The sequence below is a fragment of the Panthera uncia genome (genome assembly GCF_023721935.1).
Source record: "Panthera uncia isolate 11264 chromosome B3 unlocalized genomic scaffold, Puncia_PCG_1.0 HiC_scaffold_1, whole genome shotgun sequence".
NCBI classification, from domain to species: domain Eukaryota; kingdom Metazoa; phylum Chordata; class Mammalia; order Carnivora; family Felidae; genus Panthera; species Panthera uncia.
In genome coordinates this window covers 48,234,378-48,252,069 of record NW_026057582.1, presented here as the reverse complement: position 1 = coordinate 48,252,069, position 17,692 = coordinate 48,234,378, and the positions used below count along the sequence as shown (strand labels likewise).

At 37.5% G+C, this 17,692-nt stretch overlaps 2 protein-coding genes across 5 annotated transcripts in view; both read right to left on the bottom strand.

The window, feature by feature from the left end:
* Positions 1 to 2,728, bottom strand: part of VCPKMT (valosin containing protein lysine methyltransferase) — a 10,303-nt gene extending 7,575 nt beyond the window's left edge. For 2 of the 3 annotated variants that reach the window (XM_049612822.1, XM_049612823.1), the window contains exons 1-4: positions 2,004 to 2,269; positions 1,797 to 1,907; positions 1,556 to 1,628; positions 620 to 739 (exon numbers count right to left, since the gene is read on the bottom strand). In XM_049612822.1, coding sequence (XP_049468779.1) covers positions 620 to 739; positions 1,556 to 1,628; positions 1,797 to 1,907; positions 2,004 to 2,269 — 570 coding nt within the window. Of the gene's footprint in view, positions 1 to 619; positions 740 to 1,555; positions 1,629 to 1,796; positions 1,908 to 2,003 lie in introns of all 3 variants that reach the window. The other variant, XM_049612821.1, reaches the window with a different exon arrangement.
* Positions 2,729 to 4,144: 1,416 nt separating this feature from the next.
* The window catches only part of SOS2 (SOS Ras/Rho guanine nucleotide exchange factor 2), an 89,876-nt gene continuing 76,328 nt past the window's right edge, over positions 4,145 to 17,692 (bottom strand). For both annotated transcript variants that reach the window (XM_049612817.1, XM_049612818.1), the window contains 5 exons: positions 15,489 to 15,605; positions 14,255 to 14,516; positions 13,688 to 13,729; positions 5,252 to 5,361; positions 4,145 to 4,654 (listed from right to left, as the gene is read on the bottom strand). In XM_049612817.1, the coding sequence (XP_049468774.1) occupies positions 4,145 to 4,654; positions 5,252 to 5,361; positions 13,688 to 13,729; positions 14,255 to 14,516; positions 15,489 to 15,605 (1,041 nt within the window). The remainder of the gene's footprint in view (positions 4,655 to 5,251; positions 5,362 to 13,687; positions 13,730 to 14,254; positions 14,517 to 15,488; positions 15,606 to 17,692) is intronic.

Genomic DNA, 17,692 nt, shown 5'->3' with positions numbered 1-17,692 from the left:
CACGTGGGTGGCTCAGTCAGTTAAGTGTCTGACTCTTGATTTCAGCTCAGGTCATGATTTCACAGTTCATGGGTTCTTGGGATTGAGCCCCATGCTGGGCTCTGCCCTGACAGCAGGGAGCCTGCTTGGGATTCTCTCTCTCACACTCTCTCTCTGCCTCTTCCCTGCTCACTCTCTCTCAAAATAAATAAGTAAACTTAAAAAAAAAAAAAAAAAGCAGATACGATATCTTGGTCAAAGCTTTCATAAAAACATAGAGAAAACCACAGAGGTAAAAACATATCACATATCAATGTTTCCATGATGTATACTCCAAAAGTAATACATACATCAATATGTTCCCCAAAGTTAGCACAGTGTTTAATCAAGAAACATTATTTTAGGTTGTTCTCTAAATACTAGATCACCTATTTAGAAAGAAAAAGAAATAAAGGATTAGAAAAGATGAAAAAAGCAGACGGCTTAATAGAACGGTGGGCAATGCAAGATCCTCTCCTTGGGTTCATACAACCAGAATGTTTTCCCCACTCAAGAGTACCATAATATACTTGAACACACAGTCACATACAGCCTCACAGAAGGGTAATCAGTACAAAAACATATCTAGTACAGTACTTACCTCAAAATACTTTTTCTCAATTTCTGGATTTTTTCCCATTGTTCGTTGTTCATAACAACATATAATACAAGTCTCAAATCCACTAAGATCTTTTAGAGTTTTCAACAATGGCTCCAAAGACTGTTCAAAAAAGGATATAGTTTTTATTTACGATTTTTAAAAATTTATATTTTTACTATAAAAAGGGGGCAGGGGAAGTGGAGGGTAATTATAATTCCCCTCCAACTTATCCATCTTTGAATCAATTCAACAAAGTACATGTGGTTAAAGCTCTGTAACTAATGACTGGTAAACTTCTCTTAACTAATCAACCATTACACTGATTTCAATTTCCAAAGAGAGGAGTTAAATGACGGCATTTTGGAATGCCCATGGGAAAAGAAATGGAACTGACTTCACCCTTAAAAAATTAATTTTATTTAATCTATTTTAATTTAGGATTTTGCCCACAAAGGCAAGTCTGACAATATCTTGAACATAAGTTAGCTCAACCCTCGTTATTTTAAAAATGAGTGATGCCCACAATGCTATGCAAACGGATTTTTAAAAATCATTCTGAATAATTTTGCCACAGAAAAATGAATTCTTTACAAAGCAACTTAATTCTCAATGTCATGGTCAACATGTTCACTAGGAAGAGCTTTAAAAAACTTGGCTTTTCATAATATCCAAATGGCAAAATCCTTTTAAAATCTTACAGAAGCTTCTAGTAAAATGCACATGACACTTTTCTCAACTGTTTCAGAGGTATATATGTTTATCATGAGTGTACATATACAGTTCCTTAAAACTTATTTTCTCTTTACTGTGTCATCAACTTTAGGACAAATATCCTGCATTTAGAGATGTTAAAATGTGAAGAAATGTGCACTATGAAATCCACCAGTCATGGTACCACTTCTAAAGGAAGGGCACTTCGCTCCACTGAGTACTTACCTCTTCGTAGTATATGCAGTCGGCCATCAGTATGTAGTCTGGTGGAGAAGACAAGTCTTCTATTTCTTCCCCCCTTAAAAATGTCAACCAAATATTTTAATTGTTGCTTTAATAATTTAAAATACAGTTTTTATAAACAAGGCTTGAAAAGTCCCCTTCGTATTAACTATGCTTTTAGTGAAATGCAATTTAAAGTAAACTACAAATCATTACTTAAAACAAGCTGAAAGGCCATACAAACCATTTCAGTACCTTGGCTTGAATAGAACCAGTGACAAGATGCTCGTTCATATTAATATTCATCTTCAGCAAATCTTGCAATTCTTCAAGATCTGTGACTACAACATCAGCCCTGTAAAATAAGGTGGATTGAGGTGTAGGCACAGTATGGTAAACCAGTAATGTGGGTTTCCCGAACAAAGCGGCGCCCCCTCCTGCCAGCTCTTACCCGAGGGTAGCGGCCATGAGCCCCACGGCCCCTGTGCCAGAGCCCAGTTCCAGCACCGACCGCCGGCTCAGAGCGTGGGCCCCATCGCCGGAAAACTCGGGCGTTTCCAGGTACTTAGAAAGAACAATGGCAGCATCCCAAACAACGCAGCCCACGCCGCCAGAGCCATACTGCTGCAGTCGTAACACTGTGCCATCTCGCTTCTCCAAAACTCGAACAAAGTTCCGCAGTGGGTCCTCCACGGAGGACTCCAGGGTAGCCGCCATCGCTGCCCGGCAACAAGAGGCGGTGTGCGCGGTGACGTCACATCCACACGCACCGCCCCAAGGGCCGACCTGAAGAGGGCCCGGCGCCTCCTAGCGGCGAAGTTGGGCTCCACAGCGCGTGCGCAAAGGCACAAAGCCGGGAAGGCAGCATTACCTGGGCGTGGTCGAGCACGAGGCCACCCGCTTCCCCAGCGTGCTGGTCTGCCTCACTCCGCTCAATTACAAGTCAGGCCTAACAAACAGGTAGTTTAAATCACTCTTCCAAAGCTAAGGTTATAAACTGCTCTTTAAAAAACAAAGGCAACCTCAGAGTGTTTTTACCTGGAGACTAATTCACATGGTAGTTATTGGCCTTAAACCCAGGCAGGTTCCAAGATCCTACCAAGGAAGGCTACAATCCTTATCAAAGTTCCCTAGCATGTTTCTAATTTTTCATCTGAATGCATAAAAATAGTTGCTGGAAGCTTGCTGACTGCATTTTGACGGTTAAGACAAAAGTAATCCCTCTAAAATTTACATCACTTAAATTCTTTGGGATTATGTAAGGTAAATTGCACAAAATATTGTAAATAATGTAGGTGTATTTATTTCCACAGAACTCAACAATCTCTCCCCTTGTTTCTTAAAATGAAAACACATACTTTAAAAATCTTTTAAAAATTAAGACTGGGGTAATTTATTAATCTTGTTAAGAACTCTGATACAAAGCACAGTAAAAGGCCACAGACCAGTAAATAAACAACGTGGCTTTTGGCTACTTTACAACTGCTGCTACAACACTATTAGCAAAACATGCTTTTTCATCACTTTGAACCCAGGAGTCCAAATGGCAAATAAAAGTTTTATTCACTTCTCTGAATAAAAAGTTTAATAAAGCTTTAAGTATTTGCTGGTTTAAATGTTACCAATGTAAAAAAAAATATTTTAAAAATTTTTAGTTAACATGAAATTTATAAAGTTACTAGGTTTTGAGGGCAAAGCAGTTGGTTCCTATGCCATAAGAATTTTTACTCTGAATTTCTGAATTAGTAAAGTAGCAGATTGTATTATAGGCCTCGAGTCACTTAAATTTATATAGGTTATTAGCATTATCTTTAAATATACAATATAAACAAAACTGTACATACATGGCATATTAACTTTGTTTTCCAAAACAATAGGCAACTCATTAGCTAAAGACACCATAGTCTGCAAAAACAAAAGGCACATCTGAATGAGATACATGCCCTTTCTCCCTCTATGATTGGGTTAGGTAGTCTCTGTATACATTTTGACAAAATAATAAACACTTACAGTGCATTCTACTATTTTCATTCTATTTTTCATTTTTGTCTTCAGCAGCAAATTCTGGCATTTAAGACATGGCATTAAAGAGTTTAAGAACAGTGGGTGTTTTTCACAATTCTCCTACATGTAAAAACTAGAAGTAAAAACTAGAAGATGGTCAAAGAGTTTTAAAAATCAGTAATACCATACACCCCCTAAATCTGTGTAAATTCATTGCCTTAAAAAGGCATCTATTACTCAAATTTGAAAAATTCGACAAATGCACTATCCCCTTTTTCAGTGCAATCAATGTCACTTTAAACCATATTTTAGCAGAGTCTACAGTGCAAATATAAATTCTTTATACTGGCCTTTTGGCAGCACTGAGGATCCAAAACAAGGCAATGCTACTGATCACCTGAGGATCATGGTAAAGGACTTCTGTATTTTTATTTTTCTGATTTTTAAAAGCTTATTTGATCAGTAGCATTTTTGTAAGAGCATTATTTGTAAAAAGTACTAAAATACTATGCCTTTTTCTGAATAAATTAAAAAAAAAAAAACCTTTACAAATACCATTCCAGTGTCAATGACTACATATGGCTAAGGTCATTGAGGAGTTTCTGCATTTTCTAGCAAAGGCAGTCTGTACGATGGGGGGTGTGAAAGCTCCCGTTTATAAGTCTTTGGTGGCAGTTTTGGTAGGTGAGGGCTTGAATTCTGCCTTGGTGGAACAGGGGGAGCTTGAGGATGAGCAAGGTTATTGTGACTGGAACTGAGCGCATAGCATCGACGTGGTACTCTTGGAGAGGGTGTGCTAGGAGGAGTATTTGGTGAATTTGGACAGGTACTAACGTCTCTGAGCCACTCTGGATCTCTGTGAAGATGTCCTAGTGGAGGTGGCTGAAGATTAAATGGACAGTTTATAAAGTGTTCTGGAGGCCGAAGGGGAACTGGTGGAGGGGTATCAGGAAGAGGATCTCTCGGCGGTGGTGGAGGTGGACTATGCAGAGGCCCGTCAAATGCACCAGTAGGAGCAGGAACTCTGGGTTTTACCTTTGGAGGAGGAGGTTGTCTTGGTGGAATAGCAGGGGGGTCATCATCAGATTTCGTATTTCCCTAAAAAAAAAAAAAAAAATTAAATTATACCTCCATTCTCCTGAAAAATCTGTTAAGAAAGGTTTCAAAAGACTGAAAAATTCTTATGTGTTCAGTTAAATCCAGAGGTTCAAAATAGGTTAACCTAATTTAATGATCAGATTTATCAATAAATTACTTGTAGTATAACTTGGGGCCCAGTTTAGAACTTGTTAAAAAATGCAAATTGTTGTGCCCCACCCTAGACCTACTCAATCAGAAACTCTGGCAATCTGGTTTTAACAAGCCTCCCAGGTGATTCTGAAGCAGTAAAGTTAGAGAAGTGCTGGTTTAAAGTTTCAAGAATGCTTTGAATACTAAAGTTTTTTCCATTTCTACCAGAAAGAAAACATACTTCTAAGTATATGTGAATCTGCCCAGCCTCTTTTTAGAAAAAAATATTCCAAGAATTAAGCAATTATTTAAAGTATTTTTCAAATAAAACCAAAGTGTTTTAAAACCTTAAAGGGTAGCCAAATTATAATTGACAGACTTCTTATAAGAACAAGCACTGTTCTGAAGATTCACAACTTTGAATAAGTTGAGTAAGTTAAGGCAGACCTAAGTCCTGTTGACTACCTTGGAATTTGAAGCATCGTGATCAAACTTTTTTCGAGGAGGAAGTGGAGGAGGAATCAGTGGCTCTTCATTTAGTTTATGTAAACTACCACATGAACTGAAGAAAGACTCTAGGGGTAAAAAAGATTAGTTTAACCACAATTCACAGTGCAATCATAAGACAAGACTTTATTTCAATACGTGATCAACTCTGCTACAGCAAATGTCAGAATGTATTGTAGCTGATGGTTGGTTTACCTATCCTCTCCACTAAAAACCGTAAGCTTTTTGAGGGTAGTGTGTATTTATTTTTGTATCCCTAAGCACTAGTACAGTGGTAGTGCTTGATACATGGCAGGTACCATGGCTACATGAAGACATACAATTTAATTAAAATTAATGATGAGATTCTGTATCTCAAAAGCCTTTTTAAAATCTAAAACAAACAAACATATTTGCATATATTGTAGTAACTTTCAGAGAAAGAGCATACATAATCATACATAATTCTGAAGCAGCTAGTATCAGATACATTTCTACACAGGTAATAAAACCTCCAAATAGGAGAGCAAAAGGTACGGTTGTATCAAATAACCCTTTCTCTTTGTTAAGTTTCTCACTGATAAAGGACATGTTATATAACCACATTAAAGAGAATTAACAAGATGATAAAGTATTCAGGAGAAAATTCTATGCCAAATAGACATAGAGTATGAACTGTTTTCTGGGGCGCCAGGGTGGCTCAGTCAGTTAAGTGTCTGACTCTTGATTTTGGCTCAAGTCATGATCTCATGTGAGATTGAGCCCCACATCAGGCTCTGCACTGACAGTGTGGAACCTGCTTGGGATTCCCTCTCCCCCTCTCTCTCTGCCCCTCCTCCACTCTCTCTCTCTCTCTCTCTCTCAAAATAAACAAACAAACATTAAAAAAGTACTATTTTCATTTATTTCTTTTGTTTTTCATATGACAAAAATGCCTATAGTTAAGGACCAAGTCTATTTGATCTCTCTCCATAAACAGTTGTTATAAAAGCAGTGACCATGTCTCATTTATCATTATACTAAGATTGAGTTCACAGGAACTAGTTGGGAAAATTGACGAGTTTAATTTTAAACACATTGTGTGTGAACTGCTTATGCAATATCCAAGTAAAGATGTCAATCTCGTTACTCCACGTAAAAAACTGCTGTCCTGATCATGTGACTCTGCAGTCACCTCATGGGTCTTGTTACCTCAGGGTGTCAGTAGTGGAAAAAGTATGCCTATGGGGTCTTGGCAGATGCTGTGGGATGTTAGGCAGAGCACTATGTGCTGTGGATATATTCCTTTGGCCTGCCCAACATCCTTTGCCCTGTCTTTGGATGCAAACTACTCTTGGTGATAGTGAGTCTATCTCATGTGGTTTAGTTGGCCAATTCGGCCTAGTGCACCCCAACTCCAATCAGAGAAATAACAAGTGTTGGTGAGGATGTGGAGAAAAGGGAATCCTTGTGCACTTTGGTGGGAATGTAAACTGATGCATCCACCGTGGAAAACAGTATGGAGTTTCCTCAAAACATTAAAAATAGAAATACCATATGATCCAGTAATTCCACTACTGAGCATTTACCCTAAGAAAACAAAAACACTAATTGAAAAAGATATATGTACCCCTGTGTTCAGTGAAGCATTATTTACAATAACCAATATATAGAAACAACTCAAGTATCCATCAATAGATGAATGGATAGGGATGCCTGGGTGGCTCAGTTGGTTGGGTGTCCAACTTCGGCTCAGGTCATGATCTCACAGTTCATGGATTCAAGCCATGCATGGGGCTCTGTGATGACAGCTCAGAGCCTGGAGCCTGCTTCGGATTCTGTGTCTCCCTCTCTCTGCCCCTCCCCCACTCATGCTCTCTCTCTCAAAAATGAATAAACATTTTAAAAAGTAGATGAATGGATAAAGAAGATATGGGGTGCACGTGCGGGCATACACACACACACACACACACACACACACACACACACACTGGAATATTACTCAGCCACAAAAAAGAATGAGATCTTGCCATTTGTGACAATATGGATGGACTAAGAGGGTATGCTAAGTGATAAGTCAGACAAAGAAAAAGCAAATACCATATGATTTCACTTTTATGTGAGTTCTGGAAAAAAAAAAAAGCCAGAAACAGACTCATAAACACAGAGAACAGACTGGTGGCTGCCAGAGGGGAGGAGGGTAAGGGAATGGACAAAATAGGTGAAAGGGATTAAGAGGCACAAACTTCCAGTTATAAAATAAATAAGTCCAAGAGATGAAAAAAACAGCATAGGGAATATAGTCAATATTATAACAACACTTATGGTGAACATGGAGCAATATAGAGAACTGTCAAATCACTACGATGAATATCTGAAACTAATATAATACTGCATGTCAACTATACTTCCATAATAAATACTTTTTTAAAGTAAGCTCTATGCCCAACATGGGGCTTGAAATCATGACCCAAGATCATGAGCTGCATGCTCTAATGACTGAGCCAGCCAGCCGCCCCAATAATAAATATGTTTTTAAAAGTAAAAAGGAAAACAAAGAAGGGGGCACAGGACTCACTCTTTTAACATGATAGATTTCTAATCTACCTTCCTTTCATACATGTAGCCCTGTGCTTCAGGGAAAGCTGACCTTATCCCTTAAGTCTGGAGATGGGGCCTGATTAGACCAAATCAATAGAGTAATCCAATCCTTCAGCCACAGTGACTGGTTTAGCTGAAGGCATGTGACCTAGTTCACATTTGGAAGATGTGCTAGCAGCTACTGAAAACAAAGTTTCTTGCCCTTCTGGAAAAGTACTCTGCCAGTCTGTCTCTCTTTTCTGTACCTCTCTTTTCTTCTTACCTGATGGAATAAAGAAGCAAAGCACACAAACTGTTATGCTCCCGCTACCACTCTTATGACCTTGAAGAAAAACAGTCTTAGATAAAGCTGGTAATTTAGCCAAAACAATGAAGAGTTGAAAAGAAACCTGGTCTTTGATAACATCACTCAGACACTGATTCAACAAATCTTAAAGTAGCTTTCCTCTAGACTTCCAGTTATGTGAATCAGAATGTTTTCTTACTGTTTAAGTCAGACTTAGGTGGGTCTTCCCTTCCTTACAGAAACACACACTCATGGAAGTGGAAAATATCTAAATGATGGTAGAAAAGCTGTGAGAGCTTCTGAATATAGGTCTGACTCTACAGTCAGACCACAAAACCACTATGTTATACTTCTCCATAGCAGGCAGTCAACAATCCTTGCTGAAGCATCAACACAATTTTATTTTTCTATCAAGAACACTTCCTTGGGGCACCTGGGTGGCTCAGTTGGTTAAATCTCTGACTTCGGCTCAGGTCATGATCTCACAGGTTATGAGTTCAAGCCCCATGCCTGGCTCTGTACTGACAGCTCAGAGCCTGGAGCCTGCTCAGATTCTGTGTCTCCCTTTCTCTCTGCCCCTCCCCCGCTCATGCGCTTGCTCTATCTCTATCTCAAAAAAATTAAAAACGATAAAAAAAAAAAACCCACTTCCCTACAAGATTAGTGTTTGTGAGCATTTTAAGTAGCTTCAGTGTTTAAAACTAGAATGTAGGATAATTTACTAAACAATTTCTGTAATATTAGTTAGCTATGTAAGTTACTTCCAATTTTTTTGCCATCCGTCCATCCATTTATTCAACAAATACTTATTGTGCACCTGCTATAGTGCCAAGCGCTGTTCTAGGCACTATGGCAATATAGTAGTGAACCACAACAGGCAAAAATTCATGTCTTTACAGAGCTTATATTCTGCATTGGGGAGAGAAAGTGGACATGGTAAATAAGTAAAAGTATTATGGTCATAAATTAGAAGAAGATATATTAGGTAGGGAAGGAAGATAGGAAAAGATAGGAGGGGAGCAATTTTAAATAGGGTGACTAGGGAAGGCCTCACTCAGGTAACACTGGACAAAAGCCTGAAGGAGGCAAGGGAGCCTGCCATGAGGCCAACTGGGTAAAGAGCATTCTAAGCAGAGGGAATGGCAAAGGCAGAAGTCCTGATGTGGGGATGCATCTATTGTGTGCATCAGGCAGAGTAGCTGGAGCAGAGTGAGTGATGGGAGAAAACAGTAGGTGGTGAAGTCTGACATATCGAAAGAGGCTAAAATGCATAGGACGTTCTGGGCCCTTTGAAAGAACTTTGGCATTTACTTTGAGATGGAAAGCCACTGGGGGGCTATGAAACAAGTCTAACTTACATTCTAAAAGGACCTGGATGCTATATTGAAAACAGACTGTGGGGAAGGTGGGAAGTTAAAATGCTACTACAGTGGTGGCTTGGATCAAGGTGACAGCAGTAGAGATGGTGAGAAACAGTTACATTCTGGATATATTCTGAGGGTAAATAAGACTTATTGATGAATCACATTGGGGGTATGAGAAAGAGAAATAAAAGATAACTCTAATATTTTTGGCCTAAGCAATTAGATACAGTTAAAGCTGGGATAAGGGGCTATGGGAAGAACTACTTTGCAGGGGATGAAAACAAGTTCAGTTTTGGAGAAGTTTGAGATTCTTATTCCATCTCCAAATAGAGATGTCGAAGGTCACTGAGTATATGAGTCAAAAAGTCAAGTGGTTCCAGGTAGATTTAAAAAAATGGGGAATTATCAATATAGAGATAATATAAGACTGAATGGGCCAAACAAGTGAGTGAGAAGAGGTCCAGGGACTGAATCTTGTAACCTTCCAATCTTTGCTGACTGGAAATATGAAGAGAAACAAGCAAGACAGACTAGTGAGCTGAAAGTAAAATAGAAGAACCAAGAGAGTGGGAGGAACAATGTGATCATGTATGTGACTTCTTCCCAAAATTGGTATTTTGTATTAATGAAGGCAGAAACTTGATCTTTCTGGTTTGCCACTGAATCTGTAGTATCTAGCAGGGTAGCTGTTACAAAGTATTCAATTCCCTATTGCATGAGTAAGCCAAAGGGTATGAACATTTTTATGGTTTGACATATTGTTTACAGATTTCTTTCCAAAAGGGTCATACTAATACACCAATTTACAAGGGATAAATAACATATGAGAGTACCTTTTAACATAGGCTTGCTCCTACTTTCATGTGAACTGTCTATTCATGTCCATTGTTAATGGAGTCTTGCTGTTTTACTCACTGTATGTGAGCACTTTTCATATGTACAATGTTCTTTCTTTCAGGATTTGTTTTAGGGAGTCAGAATTTTATGCAGCTATTCTTAACATCCTCCATTAAATTTCAAGATGAAATTTTCTTTATCATATGGAAAGCATATTTTATTGCCATCCAAAATAATGTCTAGAACTGCTGGTTCTTTTTTTTTTTTTTTAATTTTTTTTTCAACGTTTTTAATTTATTTTTGGGACAGAGAGAGACAGAGCATGAACGGGGGAGGGGCAGAGAGAGAGGGAGACACAGAATCGGAAACAGGCTCCAGGCTCCGAGCCATCAGCCCAGAGCCTGACGCGGGGCTCGAACTCACGGACCGCGAGATCGTGACCTGGCTGAAGTCGGACGCTTAACCGACTGCGCCACCCAGGCGCCCCTAGAACTGCTGGTTCTAAAATGGCATGGTGTTATGGTTTGAATTGTGTCCCCTCAAAAGATATGCTGAAGTCCTAACCCTCAGTACCTGTGAATATGACCTTATTTAGAAATGGGGTCTTCACAGCTATGTAATCAAGTTAGGATCAAAGTGGGCCCTAACCGGTATGATTGGTGTCTTTATAAGAAGAGGAGTAGGGACAAAGAAACAAACAGGGAGAAGATGGCCATGTGACAACAGAGGCAGGGACCGAAGTGATGCACCTATACACCAAAGGATGCCAAGGATAATTAGCAAATACCAGAAGCTATAAGAGGCAAGGAAAGATTCTCAAAGGTTTCAGAGGGAGCAAGGCCCTGTCAACACCTTGATTTTTGGACTTATATCCTCTAGAACTGTGTTCTTTTAAGTCACTCAGTCTGTGGTACTTTGTTATAGCAGCACTAGAAGAAACAAATATACATAGTAAAAACATTTCCACCACAGAACAACAAGGAAAAAAAGAAACATAAAAACTTCACTGAAACCAAGAAACAACTGAATCTTGAAGTTTCAGTACATGAAGGTGGACTACAATGTACATGAAGGAGACAAATGGAGGAAGATGAAACCCAAATGTCTATAGTTAGTGATACTGTCAAACAGCAGTTAATGTGTCCACAGAATTAAAGGAGGGATCAGGACTTAAAGGCACTTGGTATAATGGAAGGCATGGACATGAAAACAAAAGACTTGATTAAATCTATGTAAGGAACAATTAAAACTCGATAGGAGATTGGGGATTTTATTTTCTGGTGAATCTAAACATTGGACTGTGCTGATAACACAGATTTTTATATTAAATGCTGAGACCACCCAGGCAGAAGACTTGAAGATCTTTCTTTGGAAAAACTAAACATTCCTAGAGAAGAGGCCTCACAGATTCTGACATTTGGGGATTTCCTAAGTAAAAATTTCTCATCACTCTATTCACAGTGAAACCTAGAAGTCAACAAGCTTTGCCCATGGATATAGTATTTCCCATCACTTTATCTTGCCTCACTCTAACATATGAAAAGCTAAGGATATCAAACAAGAAAAGAAAACCTCTAATATGAGAGACAAGAGACTACAACTAATAGAAGGAACTCAGAAAGGAAATAATATAAGAAACAAAGCAAAAATTTTTTCCAAAAAACACCAAATCCTACAGGAGATAAGACAGTGAATCCACAAAACCAGGACAACAGGGTGACATAAAATTGGCATGATCAGAGGTAACTAGAAAGAATTTCTCGGAAATTCAAAATCATGATAGATGAAAAAAAAAATAGAAGAGTTGGAAGATGAAATGAGGAAATCTTGTGGAAAACAGAACAAGAAAACAAAGATATGGACAATAGGAGATAAAAGAAAGTTGGAGGCTCAATCTAGGATGTACAATATGGAAAAGGAGCTCAAAAAAGGAAGTCAGAGAACTTGTTTGGGAGGAAATTATTAGCAATGATACAAGGAACATTTTATAGACATCAAAGACATGAATTTTTTAAATTTAAAGGGCTTAATAAGTAGACAGTAAAATTAAAGAAAAAAATGACCCATATCAAAGCAGATCATTGTATATGTGTAGAACATTAGAAATAAAAACAGAAGATCCTAGAAGTTTCTTGAATATATTGTGGTAAACACTGCTAACTGTCCTCCAGTGCACCTTTCCTTTTCTTCCTTTCAGTAATAGGATCCTATGTATTTTAGCAAGACAAAAGACTTCCCAGTTACAGACAACATCTCTTAGCCTCCCTTGTAGCTAGGAATGTCTGTGTAACTAAATTTTGGGAAGAAAGCAGAGTAATGTGAGAGAGCAACTCCCAGATCATGTTTTTCTAACAAAACTCCTTGACCTTCACCTTCCTGCTGGCTGGAAAATGAACCAGTTGGTCAAAACTCAAAGATGGAAGCCCCACTTTGAGAATCCTGAATTGCCTTGCTAGCTTGTGGAGCAGAGTTGTCTACTTGGCCTGCAATTGTGAGAAACAGATTTCCATTTCATTTAAGGCACTGTATTTTGGGGTCCCTTTGCTACCACAAGTATACTCTAGTTTAAAAAAAAAAGGACTGAAACTATAGGGTCACTGACAGAGGATTTCTATTTATTTTGTTCAGTGTTCTATCTCTCACACCCTAGACTAGTGCCTGCACATAGGCATTTAAAAACTGCATGAGCGGTGCCTGGGTGGCTCACTCAGTTACTGATTTTGGCTCAGGTCATGATCTTATGGTTTGTGAGTTCGAGCCGCACATTGGGCTCTGTGCTGGCAGTGTAGAGTCTGCTTGGGATTTTTTTTCTCTCCCTCCCTCTGGCCCTCCCCCTTCTCCTCCTCAAAATAAACTTAAAAATATAAATAAAAATTAAAACTATGCATGAATAATTTATGAGTGAATGACACTGTACTTCTAAAAAGCAAGCATGAAACCAAGAGGACAATGGGAAAATGCCTTCAAAATTCTGAGGTTTTTTTATTAAAAATTTTTTTTTAACATTTTATTTATTTTTGAGAGAGAGAGAGAGAGCACAAACAGGAGAGAGGCAGAGAGAGAAGGGACAGAGTATCTGAAGCGGGCTCTGTGCTGATAGCCCAATGTGAGGCTCGAATTCGTGAACTGTGAGATCATGACCTGACCCAAAACTGGACGCTTAACTGACTGAGCCACTCAAGTGCCTCCAAAATTCTGAGTTTTAAGCAAATAATTACACTTATTTATAAGAATTTTATTCATTTATTAAACAATTTTTAATGTTGCCAAAACCCAAATGCCCATATACAAATTTAGTCAACTCTATTATTATCTGTACAGTCATTTCATTAGAATCAACTCACTTACTTGAATGTGGCAAGAGGACTGGAGCAAAGATGCTATTGCTGCCTATTGGAATGAGAAAAGTTAATTTGAAAAGAGAGGTAAAATGTATGGTTTTACTTTAAAAATATGTTTGCATAAAGTAGCAAATGTAGTAACAGAGAGAGTACAGAATTTTATCATCCTCTATTGCCATATTTTAAAAGAAATGAACCTGCATAGTTACCTTTGTAGGTTGGATGTTTTTCCTTTCTTAGCATGAGTAGTTCTCTCTCTAGCACAGACTCTTTTTAAACTTCTTTCACAAAACTTATCTCTTGTTTTCTTACTGTCTATTGCTCCCTTTAGAGTAGTAGTGGGGCCCAAAAGGTACTAAATATTTGTTTAATGAATAAATTAGAAAATAAATGCATAAACAATACACAATGATGCTTTAGTCCCTTGTGTTAATCATTATTTTCACATTTAAATGCCACTTTCCACACTAATATAGTGTGCAAAGGATTCTAAAGTTCCCTAATTAAAATGATGAGAAGAATTATCTGAAACATAAGATTCCTTTTTTACCAAATGGTTTTATCAAATACATACCACAGGAACTGTTGAGATCCACATCTAAAAACACACTAAGGTCTGAAGAAGCAGATACCGGTGGAGTAGATGGCGTATTTGGAGAGGTTGGTGCTGACACAGTTGATTCAAGATCAGTTTCAGCAATCCGACTAAAGCTTATCTTATATGGTTCTCTTTCTAATGGTGTTGGATGACCTCGTAAAGTGCCTGAGGTAGAGCCATGTCGGCCTGTATTAGGCCTTATTCCAGGAGATTTTAAGGAGAAAGTTGATTTCCTAGGCTAGGAAAAGCAAAATAACTATCATTACTAATTTGCATATACTTTATTTTTAAGGCTTAGCACAACCTTATTAATTCTTATCATATACTTAAGACAGTACAATCAAATCCCAATCTGCAAAACACCCTGTAACATTCTAGTAGAACACTTCAGAATTTGATTGCCTTAATTTTAAGATGGACTTGAATACAAGTAAACCTCTTTTCATACTGCAGAAATAAAAATGTTGAAAATCTGTGTGAAAACTTGTTGCTCCCCAAACAATTCAATTCTTCAATTCATTGATATCAATTTTACACATATTTACTGTAGACACAATATATGCAATATATGTTAGGTGCATCAGGAAAAAAAAAGGTCTTTTTTTTTTTTCTTCCTAACAGTAAATCGCCAACCTCTATGATGGCACTTTAAAGTCTTTGGCAAAAATGCTATCATTGTCTCCTACCCTCAACTTCCACCCCTCTTTTTAAACTCTCACAGTGGTAACCTAATAAAAAAACATGTAACTCAGATTCCAGTAACTTGAATTAAAATCTCAACTGTGCCAATATCTAGCTTTGCAGCCTTGAAAAAGTTATTTAACTTCTTTGAGCCTCAGTTTTGAGATTTGCAAAATGAGAATAAGATCTATATTTACAATTGCTGTCAAGAGGAGATAACATGAAACTACTATGCTTACTTCTTGGCCTAAAGTAGGTGTGTTATAAATGATTTTACTTTCTCCCACATTTTGCTTCCAGTTCAACTACTTAGAAGTGGTCTTCCACTACTTCTGTTGCCACTATAAACCCAGGAATAACTAGGAACTGTAGCAGCAACTTTTAGCACGAAGTTCGTTCCACTGGCAACAACGGACTATGGTGCTCTAACGACAGGAGTTATATTAAATATTGAAAACTGTTGTAAAAAAACAATTTTTCCAAAAAAATTTTAAAAACCACAATTTTTCCAGAATTGTAATGAACTTACAAATCGAGGTGGCTGTTTGCAGTTTCGGGGTTCAATTTCCAGTGATTTATTGAACAAATAATCTGTAAACTCCTTTTCAGAAGCACTTCCCATGGGGTTAAGGTTTTCAAAGAATCTCTGGAATTAAACAAATTTCTGTACGTATGTTTTAGATCTTTTTGGAATATGCATTTCACCAGTTTAAAACAAAAATAATTATCAACATACTAAGGGATCATGTCTTAGAGTTCACAAGATTGTTCCAATCTCCCTCCTTTCAAATAAAATTGTATAATTTCTACGGGAGCTGTATATTCTAGTCTTCATTTTCTATAAAGATGAACAGATTTTCATTTATTACCATCTTAATGGCTCAGTATCCCTCAGTTAACATTACTTCTATTCAGTATAACAACAAGATGATTATCACCAATAAGCTATCAAAAGTGTTTAGGGGGCTCCTGGGTGGCTCAGTCAGTTGAATGTCTGACTCTTGATTCCAGCCAGGTCATGATCCCAGGGTTGTGGGATGGAGCCCTGAACCATAAGGTTCTCTGCACTGAGCGTGAAGCCTGCTTGGGATTCTCTCTCTCTTTCTCTGTTTCTCCCACTCTGTGCCTCTCCCCCGCTCACGCTCATTTTCTCTCTCCAAAATACAAGTATGTAGGGGCACCTGGGCCGCTCAGTCAGGTAAGCATTTGACTTCAGCTCAGGTCATGATTTCATGGCTCGTGAGTTGGAGCCCTGCGTCAGGCTCTGTGCTGATAGCACAGAGCCTGGAGTTTGCTTCAGATTCTGTCTCCCTCTCTCTGCCCCTCTCCAACTTGCACTGTCTCTCTCTCTCTCTCAGATATAAACATTAAAAATTTTTTTTAAATAATAAAATAAAAGTATTTAGAACAGAATTATAGTTAAAATTCACAATGAAACTTTTTTTAAAGAAAGATTTTAAGTAATCTCTACACCCAATATGGGGCTCAAACTCACACCTCCAAGAATAAGAGTTGCATGCTGAGCCAGCCAGGTGCCCCACAATGAAACTTTCGATAATTGGGGAGAAAAAAAAAAGATAAGTTGGATTAAGTTCTATTCAAATTCAAAAGTAATTTCAAGAATAACTATAAACTTATCTGTGCTAACCTCTAGTAAAATAACTTTTCTTGTCTTTAAGGAAAAATATTTTCTAAGCTTAAATTTAAGTTTTTAGGTAGGAAATTTAGATGATTTAGCAAAGGGCAAAAAGGAATATAAATAGCAATCTCACTAACCAGAGATCTGTTAACATTTTACTAATAGAATATAGTTCCAATGTTTTTACTGTGTGAATATATGCATGTATACATATATTAGTTTTGGGGGGTTATTTTGCAAAATTGGGACCACACCACAGTTATTGGTGGCTTATTTATAAAACACAAATTTTAGCTCTAGTGTATTTAATCATATGGATGTTCCAAAATATATTTCACTTATCTCCACATAGGCAGTTATCCACAACAGTGCTGTCTAATTCTTTGTTATTACAATAATTAGTATTATTATTATTAACTTCTTGTGCATAGTTTTCTGTACATTTCTGATGATTTCCTCTGAAAAATTCCTTAGAAGCAAATCATTAGATTTAACTTTATTTAATTTTGAAGTGGTTTAGAAGCATATGTAAAAATAAGTATTGTTTTTCACTTTAAGGGTAGGCAAAATGAGCTTTAGAATTTCTGATATAAAATTCTCCATTTTTCAGGCTTTCTGCCAATGTCAAGAAAATTATATTACTCTAACAATATTGAATCAACTTGTTCTTATATTCAGGTTAGCCAAATTAAATCATATGAACCAACAGTAATTTAAAGACTTTAATAAAGTTATAATAGCAATATTCTTGATTTTCTCACCCTTTGCTCTATTTTTAAACACCACTTAACTATGGCTTGAAAAGTGAATAGCTACTTTGTCTATGTTTAAATTTATTTTGACTTAATCATAAAGAAAGCATTCTTTGCTCCCACATCCCCAAGAAGAATGCTATAAATGATGGTAGGAAGTCTAGACCAGATCACAAAAAACTATTAGAAGTTACTGAGATATGAATGTTAAAAGTTCTATTTGAAATATACCCAACTACAATTTAACATTATTTCTCTGGGAAAATGTATTATAAATTCTAATCTGGGCTTCAAGAACATATTTCTTTAGACCTATGAAGTTGCACATCACAGAGGGCTGGC